Source organism: Phoca vitulina, unplaced genomic scaffold, assembly GCF_004348235.1.
Source record: "Phoca vitulina isolate PV1807 unplaced genomic scaffold, GSC_HSeal_1.0 scaffold4, whole genome shotgun sequence".
Classification (NCBI taxonomy): Eukaryota; Metazoa; Chordata; class Mammalia; order Carnivora; family Phocidae; genus Phoca; species Phoca vitulina.
This window is the reverse complement of record NW_022589707.1, coordinates 50,781,747-50,806,070: the sequence shown is the minus strand read 5'-3', so window position 1 is coordinate 50,806,070 and position 24,324 is coordinate 50,781,747. Positions and strand designations below refer to the sequence as shown.

The following is a 24,324-nucleotide window of genomic DNA, read 5'->3' as shown; positions in this document are numbered from 1 at the left end:
AAAAAAAAAAAAAAGAAGTATAGGCCAACATCCCTGATGAACATAGAAACAAAAATTCTCAGCAAAATGCTAGCAAAGAATCCAGCAATACATTAAAAAATTATTCGCCATGATCAAGTGGTATTTATTCCTGTGTTGCAAAGGTGGTTTCATAATCACAGATCAATTAATGTGATACATCACATCAATAGGAGAAAGGATTAGAACCCTATAATCATTTCAATAGATGCTGAAAAAGCATTTGACAAACTACAACATCCATTTATAATAAAAACCCTAAAAAAATAGGCTTAGAGGGAACATACCTCAACATAATAAAGCCATTTATGAAAAACCCACAGCCAATATCATTTTTTTTTAAGATTTATTTATTTAGGGGCACCTGGGTGGCTCAGTCGTTAAGCGTCTGCCTTCGGCTCAGGTCACGATCCCAGAGTCCTGGGATCGAGCCCCGCATGGGGCTCCTTGCTCAGCGGGAAGCCTGCTTCTCCTTCTCCCACTCCCCCTGCTTGTGTTCCCTCTCTCTGTGTGCCTCTCTCTGTAAAACAGATAAATAAAATCTTTAAAAAGAAAAGATTTATTTATTTATTTGACACAAAGAGAGACAGAGAGAGCACAAGCAGGGGGAGCAGCAGAGGGAGAAAGAGAAGCAGGCTCTCTGCTGAGCAGGGAGCCCGATGCGAGGCTCAATCCCAGGACCTCAAGATCATGACCTGAGCCGAAGGCAGATACTTAACCAACTGAGCCACCCAGGCGCCCTGCCAATATAATCCTTAGTGGTGAAAAACTGAGTTTTCCCCTAACATTGGGAATAAGACAGGGATGTCCACTCTCACCACTTTTATTCCACATAGTACCGGAAGTCTTAACCACAGCAACCAGACAAAAAAAAAAGAAATAAAAGGAATCCAAATTGGTAAGGAAGAAGTAAAACTTTCACTATTTGCAGATGACATGGTACCATATATACAGAAAACCCTAAAAACTCCACAAAAAAACTGCCAGAACTGATAAATGCATTCAGTAAAATTACAGGATACAAAAGCAATGTGCAAAACTCTGCTGCATTTCTATACACCAATAATGAAGCAGCACAAAGAGAATTTTTTTAAAGGCAATTTATAATTCCACCCCAAATAATAAGATATCTAGGAATAAACCTAACCAAAGAGGGGAAAGATCTGTACTCTGAAAACTGTAAAACACTGATAATAGAAATTCAAGATGACACAAACAAATGGAATGGCATTCCATGTTCATGGGTTGGAAGAGCAAATACTGTTAAAATGTCTACGTTACCCAAGGCAATCTACATATTTAATGCAATCCCTATCAAAATACCAACAGCAGTTTTCACAGAGCTGGAACAAACAATCCTAAAATGTGTATGGAACCACAAAAGACCCCAAATAGCCAAAGCAATCTTGAAAAAGAAAAGCAAAGATGGAAGGATCACAATTCCAACTTCAAGTTGTAGTCATCAAAGCCGTATGGTAGTGGCACAAAAAAGAGACACATACAGCAACAGAACAGAAAACCCAGAAATAAACCCATGATTACATGGTCAATTAATCTTCAACAAAGCAGGAAAGAATATCCAATGAGGAAAAGACAGTCTCTTCAACAAATCATGTTGGGAAAACTGGACAGCAACATGCAAAAGAATGAAACCTGACCACTTTCTTACACCATACACAAAAATAAATTCAAAATGGATCACAGACATAAATGTGAGACCTGAAACCATAAAAATCCTAGAAGAAAACACAGGCACTAACCTCTTTGACACTGGCTGTAGCAACATTTTTCTGAGAATATTCTCCTGAGGCAGGGGAAACAAAAGCAAAAATAAACTATTGGGACTTAAGATAAAAAGCTTCTGCACAGCAAAGAAAAAATTCAACCAAATTAAAAGTCAACCTAAAGAATGGAAGAAGATATTTTCAAATGACATATCTGATAAAGAGTTAGTATGCAATATATATAAAGAACTTATAATAAATAAATAATAACCCAATTAAAAAATGGGCAAAAGACATGAACATACAGTTCTCCAAAAGAGACATCCAGATAGCCAGCCAATAGACACATGAAAAGATGTTCAATATCGCTCATCATTAGGAAAATGCAAATCAAAGCCACAATGAGGTATCATCTCACATCTGTCAGAATGGCTAAAATCAACAACACAAGAAACAACAAGTTTTGGCGAGGATATGGAGAAAGGGGAACCCCTCTTGCCCTGTTGGTGGGAATGCAAACTGGTGCAGCCACACTGGAAAACAGTATGGAGGTTCTTAAAAAGTTAAAAATCAAACTACCCTATAATTCAACAATGGCACTACTGGGTATTTATGCAAAGAGTCCAAAAACATTAATCCAAAAAGATACATGCACACCTATGTTTACAGAGGTATTACCTACAATAGGCAAACTATGGAAAAAGCCCAAGTGTCCATCCATTGATGAATGCATAAAGATGTAGTATATATACAATAGAATGTTACTTAGCTTTAAAAAGAATGAAATCTTGCCATTTGCAAGGACGTGGATGGAGCTAGACAGTATAATGCCAATTGAAATAAGACAAAGAAAGACAAATACCATATGATTTCACTCATATGTGGAATTTAAGAACCAAAACAAATGAACAAAGGCAAAAAGTTTGAGATAAACCAAGAAACAGACTTTTAATTATAGAGAACCATGGTTACTAGCAGGGAGGGGGATGGAGGGATAGGTGAAATAAGTGATAAGGATTAAGGAGCCCACTTGTAATGAGCACCAGATGATATACGGAAGTGTTGAATCCCTCTATTGTACACCTGAAACTAATATTACACTGTAAGTTAAGTGGAATTTGAAACTTAAAAAAAAAAAATGCTTTGTTTTACCTCATAGTTAATTTGCGATTAACTGTACCTTTTCCAATGCAGACAACTGTGTGAATATAAGACTACTTTATATACACATTTCCTATTATCAAATACTTCACTATAGATGGAAATCCATATAAATATACTGATGCTAAAATAAATTCAGCTTCAAAATAAGACTTATCTAAAAACACGAAAAGAGGGGCACCTGGGTGGCTCAGATGGTTAAGCATCTGCCTTCGGCTCAGGTCATGATCCCGGGGTCCTGGGATTGGGTCCCACATCAGGCTCCCTGCTCCTTGGGGAGCCTGCTTCTCCTTCTGCCTCTCTCGCTCTCTGTCTCTCATAAATAAATAAATAAAATCTTTAAAAAAATAAAAATAAGGGGCGCCTGGGTGGCTCAGTTGTTAAGCATCTGCCTTCAGCTCAGGTCATGATCTCAGGGTTCTGGGATCAAGCCCCACATCGGGCTCCCCGCTCCACGGGAAGCCTGCTTCTCCCTCTGCCACTCCCACTGCTTGTGTTCCCTCTCTCGCTGTGTCTCTGTCAAATACATACATAAAAAAAAAATCTTTGAAAAAATAAAATAAAATAAAAAAATAAAAATAAAATAAAATAAAAAATAAAAACACGAAAAGAGAAGTCAGATTTTGACACTTGCTAGATACCACAATTTGGGGACTTTAGTCAAAAGCGTGCCTAAAGTTAGTTACATCAAAATTCCCATACTAAACAAAAGATATGGACTTGAACGAACATTAAGATTCATCAAACATACATGCCGTTCCAGTGACAAGTAAATTTGCGAGAACAAAAGGCACACGCAAGACATTTATCAAGGAAATGCTTTGTAGAGTCTTAAAATATCGAAACAAGAAAATACTTTCATGAGAATAAAATTTGTTGACCAGCACTACTTGGCATTCAAGTGAAAAAGCAACTCAGAAAGGACCACTTACAGAATACGAAGCACTCAGATCACAGGATGAAAAAAAGCTTTATCCTGCCTGGTAAAGGAAAAACTGCTATGGCTGGATAAGCCTTCAACTACCAGAATTAACAAAGAAGAAAACTAAACAGTAACCAACCCATCATTCTGAATCTATGATTTTGAGTTTTAATTGTTGCTCATTCTCTGGGCATGTCCAGAAATCTGCAAGGTCAGTATTATGTTTCTCCCACACTCTCTAGAAGATTATACCATGTGTTTAGCACAGCACCGTAAGAGAATACATCCCGTCACAACTGTGTGCTCACTCTTCAGCAGGCCAGATGGAGAGTTTTAAGCCAACAGAATCAGAGTTGGGTAGGCTGAACTTCACCAACCATTGGCTGTACTGACTAGAAGAGCACTAATGAGTCTAGCACCCAGTACAGCAGTCAGCTTGAGTAGCTTATGACTCAGAGGTGCCAAGCGGCCATGTCCCAGAGTGAAGTCAGGCTTCAAGACAAGAGAGACCTGGGTTTAAATTGTGCATCTTGCTCTTACTGTAGGACCAAGAGAAAAGTAATGAATCTAAACCACAGTTTACCCATCTTCAAAATGAGAGTTGTATTATGTCTGTTACAACATTATAGTAAAAAGATGAGGGTAACCTATTTAAAACAACTGGCATATCAGGGAAATTCAAATCAAAACCAGATTGAGATACCACCTTATACCAGTTAGAATGGCAAAAATGGACAGGGCAAGAAACAACAAATGTTGGAGAGGTTGTGGAGAAAGGGGAACCCTCTTACACTGTTGATGGGAATGCAAGTTGGTACAGCCACTTTGGAAAACAGTGTGGAGGTGCCTCAAAAAATTAAAAATAGAGCTACCCTATGACCCAGCAATTGCACTCCTGGGTATTTACCCCAAAGACACAGATGTAGTGAAAAGAAGGGCCATAGGCACCCCAATGTTCATAGCAGCAATGTCCGCAATAGCCAAACTGTGGAAAGAGCCGAGATGCCCTTCAACAGATGAATGGATAAAGAAGATGTGGTCCATATATACAATGGGATATTACTCAGCCATCAGAAAGGATGAATACCCAACTTTTACAACAACTTGGATGGGACTGGAGGAGATTATGCTAAGTGAAATAAATCAAGCAGAGAAAGTCAATTATCATATGGTTTCACTTATTTGTGGAACATAAGGAATAGCATGGAGGACATTAGGACAAGGAAGGGAAAAATGAAGGGGGGGGAGAATCGGAGGGGGAGATGAACATGAGAGACTATGGACTCTGAGAAACAAACTGAGGGTTCTAAAGGGGAGGGGAGTGGGGGGATGGGTTAGCCTGGTGATGGGTATTAGCATGGAGCACTGGGTGTTATACGAAAACAATGGATCATGGAACACTACATCAAAAACTAATGATGTATTGTATGGTGACTAACATAAAATAATAAAATTAAAACAAAAATAATTGTCTGAAGAAAACTAAAAAAAAAAAAAATTTTTTTAAATAAATAAAACAACTGGCATGAATGCCATGTGCTCCCAATCCTGGTTTTAAACTTTGACAAAAGTATATATACCCAATTTTAGATCATCTTTGAGAAAAAAGTTTATGTAGTATAAGAATAGGTACATTGGGTCACAATATGTGTCTCTTAGGAGCAGGTAAAGTGGTGTCGTGGGAGGAAAGAGCCACCTCTCCCCGTAATTTAAATTTTTTTCAACTCTAAGGAAAAAAATGTAGCTGTACCCTACAACATACAACTACATTCCATTAAACTCAATGTTAGATACTACAAAAAATAAAAACAAAAGAAAGAGCAAGACGACATCCTCTCAAGTTCACTGAATCAGTCTAAAAGAGGTTCACACCAAGTTATGGGCAACGTTGAAATCCAAATAGAAAATTTAATAATTGTTTTCATATATAAATTTGGTGGTAAAATCAGACCTGAACTTGGACTAGAGGTTCTACAGTCTTTATTCCTGTACTGAATGTAAACATTCATGCATTATAATTTTCATTATGTTGCAAGGTCCTTAATCCCACTGGTGATGTGACTTAATATGTCATGTACTGCATTAACTTCTGAAAATATAAATATTCCAAATTTCAAAACATATATAGGTCAAGGATTTCAGAGAAGGCAATCTAAACAATCTCTGCTTAAGGAAAAAAAGAGGTAATAGCTGTAAAAAGAGGTAACTACCAAAGACAGAAACTTGTAGTTAAGAATTTATTTTCTATCCTTCTTAAATCAGTAATTGCTTAGAACCCTTGATGATCCAATAATATGGACACGGTGACATGACCTACATCATTAAGTTCTTGGAGAAGCACGAGATGATACATATAACACAATGTCTGACACAAAGTAAGTACCCAATAAATACTGTGTTACAGTAGTGCCTAGAAAAATACTTTGAACATTTACTAGGAACAGGCAAACTGGTAAATACCTAGCTCAGACAATCTGCTATATATATTTTATTTTGTAATTTAATTTTTAAAAAATCCAAGGGTGTTCATTTGCCTATGCCTAGTGTTTCTCCTATCAGGCCTCAGAAATAGCATTAGTGCACATCACAGAGGCAGGTAGCAATCCCAGGTAAGCAAACAAGCATTTGGAGCTGATAAAGCACAGTAAGAGTCCTTAATGCAATAAAAATATTATCCAAAAAGAAAGGAGCTGTGAAATACTGAAGAGCAGCCTAGAGGAATGTTTCCAAAATTTAACGTACAAACTCATCAGCCAGAGTTTTGCCTAAAACGCATATTCTGATTTAATGTGGTGGGGCCACACATGCTGCATTCAGGTTCTCAGGTAATCACCATGCTGTTTATCTAGCGGCCCACATTGAGAGTGGGAAGGCCCCAGAGGAGTGGCCCTCCAAGTATATGATCAACATCACAATCTCCTGGAAAGTTATTAGAAATGCAAACCCTAGAGCATAAGGAAATTTTTGGAGATGACTGATCAGCCATTTATATCCAGTCAGATTACTTTCCCTGATAACAAAAGAATACTTTTTAAATGCTTAAAAATAAAAATAGCACACTAAAACATGTTACAGAAGAAAAACAGTTCCTCTCTGTATACAATTTCCAAAACTATAGTCATTACAAGTACAGTTAAAATGCAGGCTTTTAGTTTATAAGAAGCCTGCTCTGATAAATTGTAGGCAAATATAATGTGCGCAATTCTCAGTAGGAGCCCTTACCAACTACTCACAAAATAGGTCTTGTCCATTGTACCTAGGTAACAAAGGTATGACTGTGTATGGAAACCAGACTAGTTTTCTATTTCCTTCTGCTGAGAACGTAACCAACCACATCATGGTTTAGCCAACTTCTCCACAGTCATGTTTACACAATGCCTGGCTGATGTGTAAATACATGTCAACATTTTGATTTATAGCTATAGATCATCTGTTTACATGCACGGATACACAAATGTATAAATTATGGTACATTAGTGGTTTGCAACACAATATTCTTGAAGGACAAAAACCTTGAGGATAGACTACAAATATACAATGTCATGACCAGAGAAAAGATTTCAGTTTTGTGAATGTGAAGCCAATTGATTATTCAAACTTTGGGGGAAAACCTATTTAACAAATTGATGCATTCAGAGTTCAGACTCAACATTTTCTTCAACTTCCAAGTCTGAATTCCAAGTTCACCTCTCAGTCAAAACCTGAGCACACAGATCTACCCTTCATCTATTTCAAAGGTGTCAGTAACAGATTGTGAAGCCCCATACTTGGTTCAGGATCGACGCTGTAATTTTTGCCAGGACCACAAGTTCTAACAGTGTTTCTGATGTCACATCAATGGGGACGGAGGGAGGGAGGGACCAGTGTTTCTGGCATCTAGTGAATATAGGCCAGGCACATTGCTCAACAACGTACAATGGACAAAACAGTCTCTGCAACAAAGAATTACCTGGACTAAAATACGGAGGGTGCTGAGGTTCAGAAACCCTAATTGAAATGATGGAGGCTGCAAAAATAGGCAATCAATGTCCCCTGTGCATCATCATTACATTCCTAGTACAGTGTTAAGCACAATGACAAATATTTGTTGATTATTACATAAACTACCTCTGTGTAGCTGTGAGGCCTAAAGATGGAAAACAATGATAAATGTTATTACACATGCAGTATCTAAAGTACAAAACAAAATTGCAATCATTGTCAAGATTGAAAAGGAATTTAACACATCATCTAGTCTTATTTCTATATATGGGGGAAAAAATACCTTCATATGAAAGATGCTATATCATGTACTGATATGGCAGTGTTATGGGGGTGGGGGGGTGGGTGACAAGACCTCTTAGTAAAAATAAGTATCTTAAGTTTATTAAAATCGGTTTTTACTTCTAATAGTGTCAGTGTCCCATACTTTTCATAAATTAAGTATTTCCTTTATAAAAATTAAAACCAATGTGACATAAGTAATAAGTGACATTTCACAAGCAGGAAACACAAAATGTAATTATTTTCAAAAAAAAAAAAAACACACAAATCACAGACCTCTGTGGCCTGCAGGCATTTATACTTCTGAGAATTCTGGGATTTAAAATGTCATGAGAAATTCTGAACAGGCTTACATTTTTGAAACACAGGAACTGACAGTCACAAGGCCAAACATACCCTTAATAATCGATTCCGCTGCATACAGATCTCGTTTGTAGGTCACCTAAAGGACAAACAAACCTCATTAGACTTAACAGAGTAGGAAGGAATGTGAGAGCAATAAAATTATGCCCCAAAGGAAATGATTTATTTTGGAGAAACTATAAACACATAGTACTGACAATTTCTTTTCTTTTTTTTTTTTTTTTAAAGATTTTTATTTATTTGAGAGAGAGAGAATGAGAGACAGAGAGCATGAGAGGGAGGAGGGTCAGAGGGAGAAGCAGACTCCGTGCCAAGCAGGGAGCCCGATGCGGGACTTGATCCCGGGACTCCAGGATCATGACCTGAGCCGAAGGCAGTCGCTTAACCGACTGAGCCACCCAGGCGCCCCAGTACTGACAATTTCTAAATTATAACAACATTAGCAAGTTCAGATACATTTTATTTCTGCAAATTGCTGAATACTGGTTTTTGGATCTGTAAATTGAGATATTATGTGGCCGTGGTTATCAAACTCTTATTAATATAAGTATTATTTCATAGATAATGTGGTAGTGTTTAAATAAAAGTACTAGTACTACTGGTTATTACTGTTTAATAGTAAAGTTTTATGTTGTAAGGAAGGAAGAAAAAGTATGTGTAACAAAAATCACTAAATCGCATTCTTAGTTAAAATAAGATAATTCTCAAAGATTAATGCACATCAAGAGGGACTTCCTTCTCAATTGAAGGAAGTAGATATCTTTATGTAGATAAGGTTCACCTTTCAAGTTTTTTATTAATACATGGATCTGACAGGGACTAGAGGATACCTTCATGTACATAAGAACAATCATTATCTTTCGTGAACATCATGCATCCTCCTTCTAATTGTAACCTGCCATAGTCCTAGGGCAGATATTTCCCACAACATATCCTGTGAGCTCAAGTACAGAATATGTCAGGTGTTTGGCAATGCAGAATCAGTTCTTATGTCAGAACTGAAAAACCTAAAAAATAATGCATTGTATTAATAAGTACTGTAAGTTTAGGAGTTGGTTCATCATTAAAGTGCCAAGATGATTATGATGAAAGTGGTCTAAAAACCCACTTTGAAAAGTACTTACCAAGTGAGTACATTTCTGTGCCTATAATTCATATTTTTTTCCCTTCAGACTATCTCATAACTAGACTTATACAAAAACTTTGTTCGGCTCAAGTTGCTCAGGGCACTTCTACCCAAAATTAGATTCCCCTGCTATGCCTTTATCCTGGCTGGTAAACGGCTGGTGCAAAACATCACCCTACAATTGACAATTCAAGTAATACCTAACATGTAAGACAGACAGAAAATTGGGGTGCCTGGGTGGCTCAGTCAGTTAAGCATCTGACTCTTGGTTTTGGCTCAGGTCATGATATCAGGGTCATGAGATCAAGCTGCCCCCTATGCCCCCGTTAGGCTCTGCCCTCAGGGCAGAGTCTGCTTGAGACTCTCTCGATCTCTCTCTCCCTCTGCCCCTCCCCACTCCCGTGCTCTAATAAATAAATCTTTAAAAAAAAATAGATAGAAAATTGCTTGAGCCTTCAACTAAACTATTGAAGTCACGTATGACATTGTTATATGACTGACAAAACAAGTATATGCCAACCAAAACTAGTACTATAGTTACTGATCCACAGTGAAATTCCAGTATCTGGACAGAAAATAGAAAACAGACATTTAAAGGTCCATGCTATGTATTTCACCAAATTAAACAATATACTGATCTCATTCATTCATTCAAAACATATTTATGAAATAACTACTCTGTTTTAGGTCCTGTTCTAAGTTTTGGGGAGAGAGCAATGAAAAGAATAAGTAAAATTCCTTAACCTGTGGAAACAGTATTTTCGTAGAAAAATTTTCCTGTAAAAATTCCATCAAAGTTTTTCTTCTGTTTGCTCAAAAACCCAAAGTTAACTAGATCACCAAAATCAGGCTTCAATACTTGTAATTCAAATGAGAAAATAGTGTTTTTCTTTAATAATTTTCTGCTGTATCGGGTAAACTCAGAACTGAAATAGGAAGAGGCCTAATTACCGTTATTCATTTTGTATTCCTTCTGGCTTTGAGGAATGAAACTGCATTCAAAATCATAATAGAGCAACTGTGAAAGTAACTTCTACTTTCTTTGCCCAAAGATATCTTAATGATGAATTTTTTTAAGTTAAGGAAAAATTGGTCTCAACTCCTAAAATCCCTTTTCTAGCATTCCTGCAAGACTAAACAGTTTTACATTGCAATCACTCTTGGTTAAGTTACCTATTAGAATCAACTAAAGGTCCTTTCTCCACTATTATGATTAACTGTATAATCAGGAAAGACTACTAAATTTCCTTTTGTCTACTTTTTCTTGTAGGTTGTGGATACCTACGACACACAGATTAAAGCTTTTTTTTATTGTTTACTAATATCTTCCACATAAAGCCTTATTTAATACTTCAACCCACTTCTCACCAAACACGGATCTAAGAAAAATTAAGTACAAAATGTTTCTCACAAACTGGTAAAGTACTGCGTTTAAAAATAGCTTTATTTTTTCCTAATTGAAACAGTTAACGTACTTCAAAGGGAACAGTACTGGAAAATGTTGCAATTCTGAACTGATGAGTTACACTTTTTCTGTCAAACTTTTACAGTAATATGGGTTGCCCTTTCCTTATTTTTCTTAATTTTCAAAAGTTTATTAAATCAGTTTGAAGTTGATTTCCTTCTGTCAGTATGATCTGTAGTTTTCCTTGGACCTTGCACAATACATTATGAAAATCTGTTAACTTAAAAAAAAAATTCAACCCTTTAGTGATGGAAGAGAGCCCTCCATCCTCTGACTCACTTATTTTCACATTGCTCAGTAGAGGCTCAGAAGCCACCTCAAGACCAGTGCTCAGGGCCCCACATTTGCCCCTCACCTAGTTAAGCTCAATTTTTGTCTCTTTTCTTTGTGCTTCTGTGTAATAGTTCATCTGAGTCAAGTGTGCAACTAAAAGAAAATAATATTCAATACAAGAGAAACCTGAAACTCAGAGCCAGACCGAGTTTTCTGACTCTGAGGCCAGGCCTCCCTCAGCTGCCTCAAGGTGGGTTCCACACACTATCACACCTACCTGTGTCACTCTGTGTTGACAATATAGTAACAGACTTTTCAGAGCCTCCTTCAGTTGGCCACCATCTTACGTGAATCAGACAACACTTAGTCCCCATTTTTCCTATCTTTTAACTCGTAAGAAAATGAGTATGTAGCTCCAATAATTAGAAGTCAGAAAATATTAAATTTTACAAAATATAGTATGTTTATTAGACACAAATTTAGATTTGGGGATGTATCTGTTTTATTTCCATTTCATCAATTAGGTCTATCTAGAAAATATCTCTTTCCTCTAGACTAGATGAAAATCTCTTAAAAGAAACAATGTTACCACACTCTATTTTTCAGATTTAAAGGAAGGGAGGTTATTTTGTTTTTGTTTTTTTTAAGATTTTATTTATTTGTCAGAGAGAGAGAGCACGCACAAGCAGGGGGAGTGACAGACAGAAGGAGAAGCAGGCTCCCCGCTGAGCAGGGAGCCCGATGCAGGACTCGATCCCAAGACTCAAAGGCAGACACTTAACTGACTTAGCCACCCAGGCATCCCTGTTTTTGTTTTTAAACAAAGATGCCATAACACGTGGATCTGAAAAAGAAAAAAAAAAAAAGTAGTTCCCATCAAAAGGATTCCTGAAAAGTCAGGAATATGGGATGATTTCAAACACTTCAGAAACTCCTCCTAAACAAGTATTTTCAGACAATGAACAGTTTAATTTCTTCAATACCTGGTTATAATCTTTTATGCCTTAAGGATAGTTGTAAATTTAGAAACAAAAAGCCTGTCAATTAGTTCTGTATAGTGTAGAAAGTGAGCAAGTATTTAAGTATATTGGGACAAAAATATGGTACAATTATAAATTAAAGGAATGGAAGTTTTTATGTCCGCTGGGTCAAGTTTTGTCAAATAACAGTGTGTCTGGCAAGGTCTGGCAAGTCACTACCCTTCAGGGAAAGCATGAGAGCCAATTCCTATCCCAGAAATCAGTCCTATTCTCTTCCGTGATTGGTTAGTCTTTGTCATGAGGAGTGGGGGTTGTCCTCTACCCTGCATGGTGATTTTAAACAATTAATGTTTCCTCCAGGCCCCAAAGGAGCCACTGCATGAGGTATGGCATAACTCTGAACATTTATTTCTTGCTTTACTTCTAAAAAAAAGTATGTAAAATATAAAATAACCCTCCCGGATTTCTGGTGACAGTTCAAATAGTCCCACATGCAGGCATGAGACATTTCTAGTCATTCCTCATACCACTGTGGGGGTGAACTCCCTGATTTCTGAGGGGTAGGGGAAGGTATCCTGGATCTGTGTTTCAGAATCATCCCTTGCCTTACTTTTTATGGTAGTAAAATGCCTCATGAAATGCATTTTTCACCGTTTCAAGATTTATGAATCATGAGCCATGTAGTTGGCTCAGCTACCTGCGTCCAGTACTGGTTTTAGCCTCAGTGTACTAAATCTTTTTTCAGATCCAAATTTTTAAAAATGGTAGCACTTTTGGTGTTAGTATAGAATTAGAACACTAATTTCTAAGTATAGATTACTGCTTTGGTTTAAACAGAAACCAAGTAACTCTTTTATCCTTACAAAATGCCAAGACCACAAAATTAAATGAGGAGCCTATACTGAAGACAATTCATACAATGTCATTAAGAAGCTTTAGAGGGCTATACCAATAGCTAGGAAAGTATCAGAAAGAAGAAAAAAGGGGGGTGGGAGAAGATGATGAGAGACAGGAGGCAGAAAGAGGAAACAAGGACCCTAAAACTGCAATACTTGCACTCAAAATCATTTCACCTCAATTATCAGAAGAAATATGGTACCAGAAAAGAACTCCTATCTGCCATTTGAAAGACTTTCTGCCCAATCCATTCTATGCCCTTTTAAAATCCAAGGTCCCATTATTCAAACATTATAAAGGAGGAGAAGTCCTGGGAAAGCCAATCCCTGACTTAGTGCACTTACAGTTGGTTCCCATGAAAGGGAAGCAGAGCACCAAGACGTGAGAACTAATACTAATACTGTGTTGTTGGAGAAAGCAGTGAAATAAAAGATTAAAAAAAAAAAAAAAATCTAAAATAAAATTGAAATAAATTTGTGAGGAACAAGTGGAAAATTTCAAGAGCAATCTGTTACTTTCCTCTCTGCACATCTCAGAGGGCTTGACAAGTTTCAAAAAGGCTCTGAACACCCACAGAAAAAGATCACCACACACCCTACAACATCAAAAATGAGGCCAGAGAGTATTAAATGAACATGTGAGCAGCAATAAAACTTGTCTGTGAGTTTCCACTTTCATCTCCCGTTGCCAGCAAATTAAGTCTAGCCCACAGCCAAAAGGCGTTGTACAGAGATGAGTGTGAGGATCTGTAACAAAACATCTAATTGGTAAACAACATAGTCCTCACAATATGTTTACTACCATCTGAGCCACAGACAGAAAAGGATACACAAAATGAATAAAATGTTTGCCTGCTGGGTTGAAGACATTCGGATATCCTTAAAAGAATAGTATTGTGTAAGGCAATAATCCAGACATACCAATATTTTGTAATTTTGTAATTTCAGTCATTTTAAGTATGTATGAGACAATCTTAGCATAGGGCAAGGCCTATCACATTACTGTACAGAACACTTAATGAACTCATAGGGCTTTCTGTTTTATTTTTAAGTCAATGAGGAAATATGCTTTTGGGTTCATATCATCTTAGAGTTAGGATGAATCTTTCCTTATCAGATTTAGGTGGATGCTTTATAAAGATTTCATCCCTTGGGGCACCTGGGTGGCTCAGTTGGTTAAGCGTCTGCCTTTGGTTCAAGTCACGATCCCGGGGTCCTGGGATTGAGCCCCACATTGGGCTCCCGCTCAGTGGGGAGCCTGCTTCTCCCTCTCCCTCTGCTGCTCCCCCCCTGCTTTCCTGCTCTCTGTCAAATAAATAAATGAAATCTTTAAATAAATACATATATAAATATAGAGAGAGATATATATCCAAGCTCTCTCTATATATATGAAATATATGTTTCATCCCGTATTTCAAAAGCAGCAACACTTCAAAAAATAAAACTACCCGACCCTCTTTCAGAAAACACTGTTCAATTCAATACATCTCTACCTTCAGAACAAAGGAAAGCCACACTGTGAAACACTCCAGCTCTAATTACTTCATTCCCTCAAAAACAAAGAAGTTGGTCATTAGGAGTCAAACCTTACTATATTCAAGAGTCTAACTCCTCATTGGGGCCACCAAGTGGGTCCAGTCACCCATCCCACTAAGTCAGAACTATGGCAGATATTTCTTGAACCAGTTAAGTTGGAGCTACCACCCTCCAGGGCCTGGAAGGAAATGTTGCTACTGTGGAAAGCTGAGTTTCATCCTCAGTCCAATGGAGTTTAAGGAAACTGAATGTAAGAATATATAGAGAGGGAAGAAAAAAATTGAATAAAACCATTTTATCAGCTAAAATGGAATTTGTTTGAATAAATTATCTCAAAGTGAATTTTCTGCAAACCAAGAAATAGAAATGATACATACTTTGATGCTCAGGAAACCCAGTAAAACTCTTATTGCCTTTAATGTATACATACATACATACCCTTATACCTCAAAATATTTAATGAGTATGAAACCAAGCATTTTTATACTACCTCTCCATATTCTTAAGCACCTGGAAAGTGTTTATACTTGCAGAATGTGTCTTAAGAATGACCTATAAACACAGCCAAGATCCAGAGCAAAATGCAAACTTCCTTACCTTCCAGAGGTCAGGTGATCCTTCCACAAGTTTGGCATTAATGTGACCATATTTTAGAGCCAACTGCAAACACTCAGTTCCAAATTCCAAGTCATAGTCACTACACTGGGTAGAAAAAATAAGTTCAAATATATTTTTAAGTAAAACTTTGTTTTATTTCATAATCAATATATAAAAGGAAGGGCCTAGAGAACTAAAAAAATCTTTGATTAGGTACTGATTCATCAAGTTCCATAATAATTGTCCCTATGCCCTAAATGTCAAAAGATACAGGAAGTAGGTAAGTTGAAATCTTAAGTTTTGAACTTCCTCAATAGTTTCAGGAGTCAAATAAATAGACTACTTTTTTTTATTATAAGCTACTTTTCCAAACATGTTTCTAAAATGCCTGAAAGTATGGCTGAAGTTTTTTTGTATCAGGATTTTATCTAACAAATATATGTATCCATCCAATTCCAACCCCTATGCTATATTTATATTAAAATATTTGCAAATCATAGCTTTTGTTCATTTTAATATTTTACTTGTCAATATGTCTTAAAAATTTATATTTTGATTTTGAACATGAAAACAGTTCAGTATTTTGTTATTAGACAAAAAAGGAGAGCCTGGGGCACCTGGGTGACTCAGTCAGTTTAGCCTCCCGCTCTTCGTTTCAGCTCAGGTCTTGATCTCAGGCTCATGAAATCAAGTCCCACATCAGGCTCCATGCTCAGCTGGGAGTCAGCTTGAGATTCTCTCCCCATGGCCCTCTCCCCACTTGCTTGCACGCTCTAATAAATAAATCTTAAAAAAAAAAAAAAAAAAATGGAAAGGCCTCTCATAGGTTTAATAAAGTACAAGCAACATTTTTTAGGATTTTTAGCAAAACCATTAAAATGACCAATACAATTCAGCTGAACAATACTGTGTCCTTATCATATCCAAGCTCTATATTAAGGAGCAGCATTTAAAAGATAAATGCAATGTGTATTAGGTCCTCAAGGAAATCAAATCTTTTTTTTTAATTTTTTTTAAGATTTTATTTATTTGAGAGAAAGAGATGAAGAAATCACAAGTGGTGGGAATGGGCAGAGGGAGAGGGAGAAGTAGACTCTGCTGAGCAGGGAGCCCAATGTGGGGCTCAGCTGGATCCCAGGACCCCAAGATCATGACCTGACCATGACTGAGATCATGACTGCCTTTGGCAGTCGCTTAACTGACTGAGCCACCCAGGCTCCCCAAGGACTCATATCTTAAAGAAGAGGCTGATTTTGAACAAATACTTTGCAACAGACTATGATAGATGCAAGTAGACCAGGAGATAAAATACTTAATTCTGTGTGAAGGCATTATAGAGGCCTTTCAAAGCAAATGATCTCTGATCTCATTCTAAAGACTGAATAAAATTGTAGGAGAAAGGTATACCTTTAGGGCAAAAGGTGGCATACAAACAGAGAAGTTTCAGACATCTGATAGATTTATGTTTTAGAACAAACATCCCCAGGTAAGGAAGGCTGCAGAAAGGCCACAAATATCAGTACAACATTTAGCACCCATTTCCAGGGCTGTTTTGCTGTACTAGAGATTTCAAAATTCTAACTATAATGGTATGTTAAGGTAATGGACAAGAAAATAGAACCACCAAATGTACATAGTCCCAAATTGACCAGAATGGTCTCTCAGCTTAAATCTTCTTTTATGATACGCTACTTAACATATTTCTTAGACACTGTAATTTTTTAAAAAGCATTATCAACATTAGTTATATTCAAGTAAGACAAATGTTAAGCCTCTTCTTTGTACTTCCCGCATTTGTACATACTCATTTAGCAGTATTTGAGATCTATATACAGTCAACAGAATGCTCTCTTTAATACATGGTCAAATCCCAAAGATGACCAGCAATAGCCCTCTTCCTACTCTTTTCAGAGGCAAGATATTTAACACATTTGTGGAAAGCCTTAAAAGTGCTCACTAAGTACATGTTGAGAGGAGACCACAAGAACAGGTACCACCCTCCTATCTTAGGTGGTGAAAAGAGAATCACTTGATGCTCTACTCCTGACAATCACATGTTGTACCAGGCAAGATGGCAGCAACCTACAAAGTGTATGATGTCTTTAGGATACCAGTCACTAGAGCCAATGGGAAACACAGAAAACTCTGGGTCCGGTATATATGAAATATATACTGGAAACAGGCTGAGCAATCTTGGCAGAAAGAGTAGCCTGAATTTGTCATTTGTTGTATAGACTACTATTACAACTATTTATGGGGGGTTTTGGTCATTTCTGCAACAAAAATTTTACTTTTGCAGGAAGTTCAAAAAAAAGACATGCTTAATAACCTGTTAAATTCTGAATTTCTGCATTTCTCAATAACACTGATGATGACTTCTACTTTTGTATAAGATATGGAAAGCTGGAAAAAATAATGTTTAGTTCTGAAGAAAAATCATATAAACTACAAAAGCATAACTTTTTCTTGTACCCACCATAGCTGAGGTCACAAGATGACCAAGTAGCCTTAAATCTAAGAAAAGGCATGCCTCCCCCAAGGACAGAGAGGACACCATCACCAGCTCACCTACAGTACAGCACAACAACAAGAGACAGCAGATGTCATACAAGCAGGTAAGAAGAAATAAACGGATAATCTCAACACACTGCTAAGTACTGAGTGGAGGTGACTATGAGAATACAGAACCTCTGGGAGTCAAATATTCAACAGGAGTGTTTACATCTTGCAGGCTCCGCTTCAGTAACCTACTACTACGAGCTCATGGACAGTATATTACTATTTGAAGGTGCCTGTGACTACATGTACGTTCTACACTCAAGGCATACACTAAACATTTTTAAGTTAAAGATAAATCAATAATGGTAAGACAGAATCATTAAACAATGAGAAATTAATACAAAGGTAGGCAAAGAGAAAAACAGAACATATGGAACAAATAGAAAACAACTAGCACAATGGTAGATTTTAAATCAAGAAAGTCAATTCAGTGTGTAATGGCTGAAAATTTTTATCTTTATTATCCAGCATGGGAATCATAGTGATATCACCGATCACATAACATACACACACTGATTCTAAGAACCCTCTGCCCCCCTAAACTTGCAGCCCAAAAGAATGCCAAACAATATTCCTCCCAGGCAGAAACTCTTAAGTATACTATTGTCAGAGGTCCCCAAATACAGTCCATCTCAGTCATGTTACAATGAAACTCAAAGTCAAAAAGCTCCACCTATGAAACCCACCAACTCCCATCAGTCTCCAACACATAAGCATGAGCAGAAACCCCAGATTTAACTGAAACCCAAGACTAACATGAAATGCAAGGTCAAAAAGGCAAAACATAAAATCTTTTGGAGGAACTCTGCAGTTAAAAAAAGACTTCAGTATGATAAGTGAGAAAGTGCTTATACTCATAAAATAGGATATTTAAAAGGGGAGAAAATACAGGAAAAAAAAAAACCAGTGACCACAAAGTCCAAAATGTTATTAAAAAAAAAAAAAAAAAAAAAGAAAGGAAAAAGAAAAAGAAAAAAGAAAAACCAGAAGGAAAGAACAAAAAGAGTTGGAGAAAGAGACAAGTATTTAAAAAGAAAATTACAATAGTGAAGAACATGAGTTTCCAAATTAAAAAGCCTCACAGCATGTAGAAGCTAATGAATGAAATACACCAAACCCAATTAACAACAGCAAAAGGTCTCCTAAAAAGCAGGAACCCAAATTGGTTGAGACCTAATAGCAACAATGAAAATTAGAAAAACAAAGGAACAGTTTCTCCATAATTTTGAGGATAATGATTGTCAATATAAAACTGTACTTCAAGAAAACTTATTTATCACAGGAGGATAGAATATGGATTTCTACAAACACTGAAGGTCTCAACAGAATTTTAGTTCCCATGCAGTCTTTTTCATTCCAAGTTTCATAGGCTTTGTCTTTTTAGAGCAATTTTAGGTTCCTAGCAAAGTTGAACAGAAAGTACAGGTATTTTCCACATGTCCTCTATCCCCATCTACTCACAGCTCCCCCGACTACCAAAATTCTACACCAGAGTGGTACATTTGTTAAAATCGATGAGCCTACACCAACACATCATTATCACCCCAAGTCCACAGTTTACACTAGGATTCCCTCAGTGTTTTTACATTTTATAAGTATTGGCACAAATGTATAAGAGTGTATATTTATTGTTTTGGTATCCTAAATAGTACTTTCACTGCATTAAAAATTCTCTACAACTCCTATTCATTCTACTCCTTGCCTCCAATCACTGAAGTTTTTCCTGCTTCCATAGTTTTGCCTTTCTCAGAAATCATGTACTTGTACTCTTACAGTATGTAGCCTGTTTAGACTGACTTTTTTCCCACATAACATGCATTTCAGTTTCCTCTATGTCTTTCATGTCTTCGTAGATCATTTTTTGCCCTGGATAATATTCCATTTGCTGGATGTACCAATTTACGTATGCATTCACCTACCAAGGAACATCTTGGTTGCTCCCAAGTTTTGGCAATTATGAAAAAAGTTGGTATAACCACTCACATGTAGGTTTTTATGTAAACATAAGATTTCAATTCATTTGAGTAAATACAAAGAAGTACAATTACTGGATCATAGGAATATGTTTAGTTTTATAAGAAAACTGTCAAATGGTCTTCCCAAGTGAACATGCTGTCTTGCACGATCACTAGCAATGAATGAGAATTCCTGTTACTCCATATCCTCACAAGCATTAGGTGTTGGCATTCTAAATTTTGGCCATTTGAATAAATGAGTTGTGATAGCTCATTGCTTTAATTTGCATTTACCTAATGACATGGGGTGCAGAACATCTTTTTATGCTTATTTGCCATGCGTATATCTTCTTTGTTGAGCTACCTATTGAGGTTTTTTACCCTTTTATGGAGTTTTTTTTTCTTATTGTTGAGTTTTAATAGTTTTTGTATGTTTTGGATAAGAGTCCTTTATCACATGTGTCTTTTACAGGTATATTCTCCCACCTTTTACCTTGTCTTGTCACTTTTTTAGGGTGACCTTGGCAGAGCCCAAGTTTTTAATTTTAATGAAGTCCAGCTTATCAATTCTTTCGTAGATCACACCTTTGGCGTTTTATCTAAAAAGTATCACCATACCCAAGGTCAACTAACTTTTCTCCTCTCTCCTAGGAGTCTTGTGGTTTTTTGCTTTATATTAAAGTCTATGATCCCTTCTGAGTTTTTGTGAAGGGTGTAAATTGTGTCCGGATTCATTTTCTTCATGTGAATGTTTACTTGTTGCAACTGTTATTTATTGAAAAGACTATCTTTGTTCCATTGTATTTCCTTTGCTCTTTTGACAAAAATCTGTCATTTATACAGTCTATTTCTGGGTTCTATACTCTATTCCACTGATTGATTTGTCTATTCTTCCACCTACTAGACAGTCTTGATTACCGTAGCTTTACAGTAAGTTGTGAAGTTGAATAGTGTCAGTCCTCCAACTTTATCCTTCTTCAATATTGCACTGGCTGATCTGCATCTTTTCCTCTATATAAACTCTAAAATCAGTTTACACCTACAAAAAACTTGCTGGGTTTTTCATTGGGATTGCTTTGATTTTATAGACCACATTGGAAGTACTGACATCTTGGTAATATTAAGTCTACCTATTCATGAACACAGAATAGATCTCAATTTTTTCAATTCTTCAGTTTTGCTTAGAGTTTTGTAGTTTTCCTTCTATGGATCTAATACATAGTTGGGCAGATTTGTAAGTATTTTATTTTGGGGGCACTAAATGTAAAAGATGAGTTTAATTTCAAGTTCCACCTGCTCATTGTTATTATGTAAGAAAACGGTAGACTGTTGTTTATTAACCTTCAATTATGCAACTTCTCTACACTTACTTCTAGTTTAATTCTTCTAGATTTTCTTCAGAGACAATTATGTCATCTGCAAAGAGAGTTTTATTTTGCCTCTCCCAGAGTACTTATTTCCTTTTCTTAACTAAGAATTCCAGTACAGTGTTAAAAAGGAATGGTGAGAGTACATTTTTGCCTTGTTGCTGTGAGAACTTAGTGAGAAAGCTTTCAGTTTATCATTAACTATGATGTTAGCAGGGACGCCTGGGTGGCTCAGTCTGTTGAGCGTCTGACTCTTGATTTCAGCTAAGCTCATGATCTCGGGGTCCTGGGATGGAGACCCACACTGGGCTCCACACTTAGCAGGAAGTCTGCTTATCTCCCTCTCCCTCTGCCTCTTACCCCACTTGTGTTCACACTCTAAAATACTATTTAAAAAAGAAAAAAGTATGATGTTAGCTGTAGATTTTTTTGTGCCTAATCTTTATCAAATTGAGGAAGTACTCCCTCTATTCTAGTTTGCTAAGATTTTACCATGAATAGCTGCTGGATTTTGCCAAATACTTTCCTTGCATGTATTGAGATATTTTTTTTCTTCTTCAGCCTGTGGATGTGATGTACTATAGTTGATTTTTTAAAGATGAACTAGCCTTGAATACCTGGGATAAATCCCACTTGGCTAAAGTCTTTAATTCTTTACATACATTATTAGATTCTACTTGCTAATATTTGTTGATGATTTTTTCATTTATGTTCATGACAGTGGTCTGTTGTTTTCTTATCCGTCTTTGTTTGCTTTTACTATTAGGCTGGCATCAGAATGAGTTAGCCATCCCCCCCCCCCGCTTCTATCTTCTATGGGCAAATATAGAGAACTGCAATAATTTCTTCTTTAAACATCTGTTAGATTTTACAAACGAATGCATCTGGACTTCAGGCTATTTTAGAAAATTATTGATTCTACTTATTTTTTAAAGATTTTATTTGAGAGTGACAGAGATAGATAGAGCACAAGCGGGGAGGAGAGGGAGAAGCAGGCTCCCGATGAGCAGGGAGCCTGACGTGGGGCTCAATCCCAGGACCCTGGGATCATGACCTGAGCCGAAGGCAGACACTTAACTAACTGAGCCACCCAGGTGCCCCGATTTTATTTCTTTAATAGACATAAGCCTACTCAGTTTGTCTATTTTCATGTGAGTTGCGGCAGATTGTCTCTCTCATGTAATCATTCCATTTCATCTAGGTTATCAACTTTGAGGACAGAGTTGTTCATCTTATTCCTTTTATCCTTTTAATTTCTATCGGTTCTATAAAGATGTTCCCTATTCCCTGTCTGGGTTAGTAATTTGAGTATTCTCTTCTTTGTGTGGTATAGTTACTCCATTAATCTTTTCAAAAAACCAGGATTTGGGTTTGACTTTTGTCTTAGTTTTCCATTTCATTCATTTCTGCTCCAGTTTTTACCATTTTTCTCTGCTTACTTTGGAATTTAAGTTTTCTGATTCCCGAACATGGAATTTTAGATTATCAATTAGATGCTGTTTCATTCCTACTATGTACATTCAACACTATGTATTTCCCTTTAAGGACTGCTTCTGCTGTATTTCAAAGTAAGTGTCTTCATTTGTGTTTAGTTCAAAGTATTTTATTTTTACTTGTGTCTGTGAGGACAGCAGTTTGCCCTATGGCCTCACTTCTGATGGATCTAAAAAGAGTTGCTGATTCTTTCAGTTTGCTCAACTTTTTAGTTGTTCTTAGAAAGGAGTGACAGTTTCTAAGCTCTTCACAGGCATAGGAAAGCTGAAGTTCCCCCATGCACTCTTTCTCAGGACATGATGCTCCACAAAACTTGGGGGCATAATGGGTCAACTAAAGACCTAGGATATAGAAAGCAGGATATCCTAACACGGTAGTCAAGTCAAGTCTCAAGATGATTGCTATGCACACAGCACAATGAGAAACCAAGTAAAAGAAGGCACTGGGTCTCCTCAGGAGGGATACCTACAAATGTAAAGAAATGCACAGACATAGTTTAAGAATGAATAGAATCGGGCGCCTGGGTGGCTCAGTTGGTTAAGCGACTGCCTTCGGCTCAGGTCATGATCCTGGAGTCCCTGGATCGAGTCCCGCATCGGGCTCCCTGCTCGGCACGGAGCCTGCTTCTCCCTCTGACCCTCCCCCATCTCATGTGCTCTCTCTCTCTCTCATTCTCTCTGTCTCAAATAAATAAATAAAATCTTAAAAAAAAAGAATGAATAGAATCTCTTTGGAAGGTCCCAGGAAAAATTGCCTCTAAGAAGGAAGAAAAAGGGACAGAGTTGACACGCAGGTTCTCTTTTTACCCTTGGTACATGTACACTGTCCTTGTGTATCCCACTGAAAAAAATTCATATAACATTTATATAATGTAATGTTATATGCAACACCAGAATTCCCAAGAAATGAATGCTTCCAAGTTCAGGATTTTGTTTCAAAACACATGTATTTAATACTTTCAACAAATCAATCTGATATTCTAGTGATAGTTACATTGCAGAAAATTTATTTAAAATTTTAATTTAAAAATCTGAACATCAAAGTTGAAAATACACATAAACTGTTATCACTGTATTACAAAATATGAACTCTGTCATCATAGTAAATGTAAGGTATTTTTAATTTGTTTTAAAATTTGAAATTTGCAAACTGTATATTAAAATTTATAACAAGTCCTTAAATGGGTTTGCTGAATTGATGCAAGTATATGTATATTCTCATGAATTTGAGGTCCTCTACCAATGGTTTAAGAGCATAGACACTGAAGTCAAATCGAGTCAGTTGGATCCCTACTGTGATCTTTCCACATGCAAGTTGTGGAGAAGATATTTAAGTAGTCTGTTCCTCAGTTTGTTCCATTTTGAGAAATGGAGAATGAGAATTATTAAAAGGAACAGACCATGAGGTGTCTGATTCAGTGTCTAGTTTATGGCTATTCCTTGATAAAGTCTGGATATTGCTTATGAATTTAGATAGTTAACTATACAAATTGGGATTTAGTAAGTAGCCAGAAGCTTTTTGATAACATCTAATGTTTATGTAAAGTCCTATCTCCTTTGTACCAATATTGGAGTAGCTCTGACCATGTGTACTGATCTTTCCCTTCTGCTTTCCCTTACACCCAG

General features: G+C 36.8%; 1 protein-coding gene across 3 annotated transcripts in view; it reads right to left on the bottom strand.

Annotated features, from left to right (window-relative positions):
* The window catches only part of CRPPA (CDP-L-ribitol pyrophosphorylase A), a 303,756-nt gene that overhangs the window by 190,431 nt on the left and 89,001 nt on the right, over positions 1–24,324 (bottom strand). For all 3 annotated transcript variants that reach the window (XM_032402001.1, XM_032402002.1, XM_032402003.1), the window contains exons 4-5: positions 15,325–15,429; positions 8,485–8,530 (exon numbers count right to left, since the gene is read on the bottom strand). In XM_032402001.1, the coding sequence (XP_032257892.1) occupies positions 8,485–8,530; positions 15,325–15,429 (151 nt within the window). The remainder of the gene's footprint in view (positions 1–8,484; positions 8,531–15,324; positions 15,430–24,324) is intronic.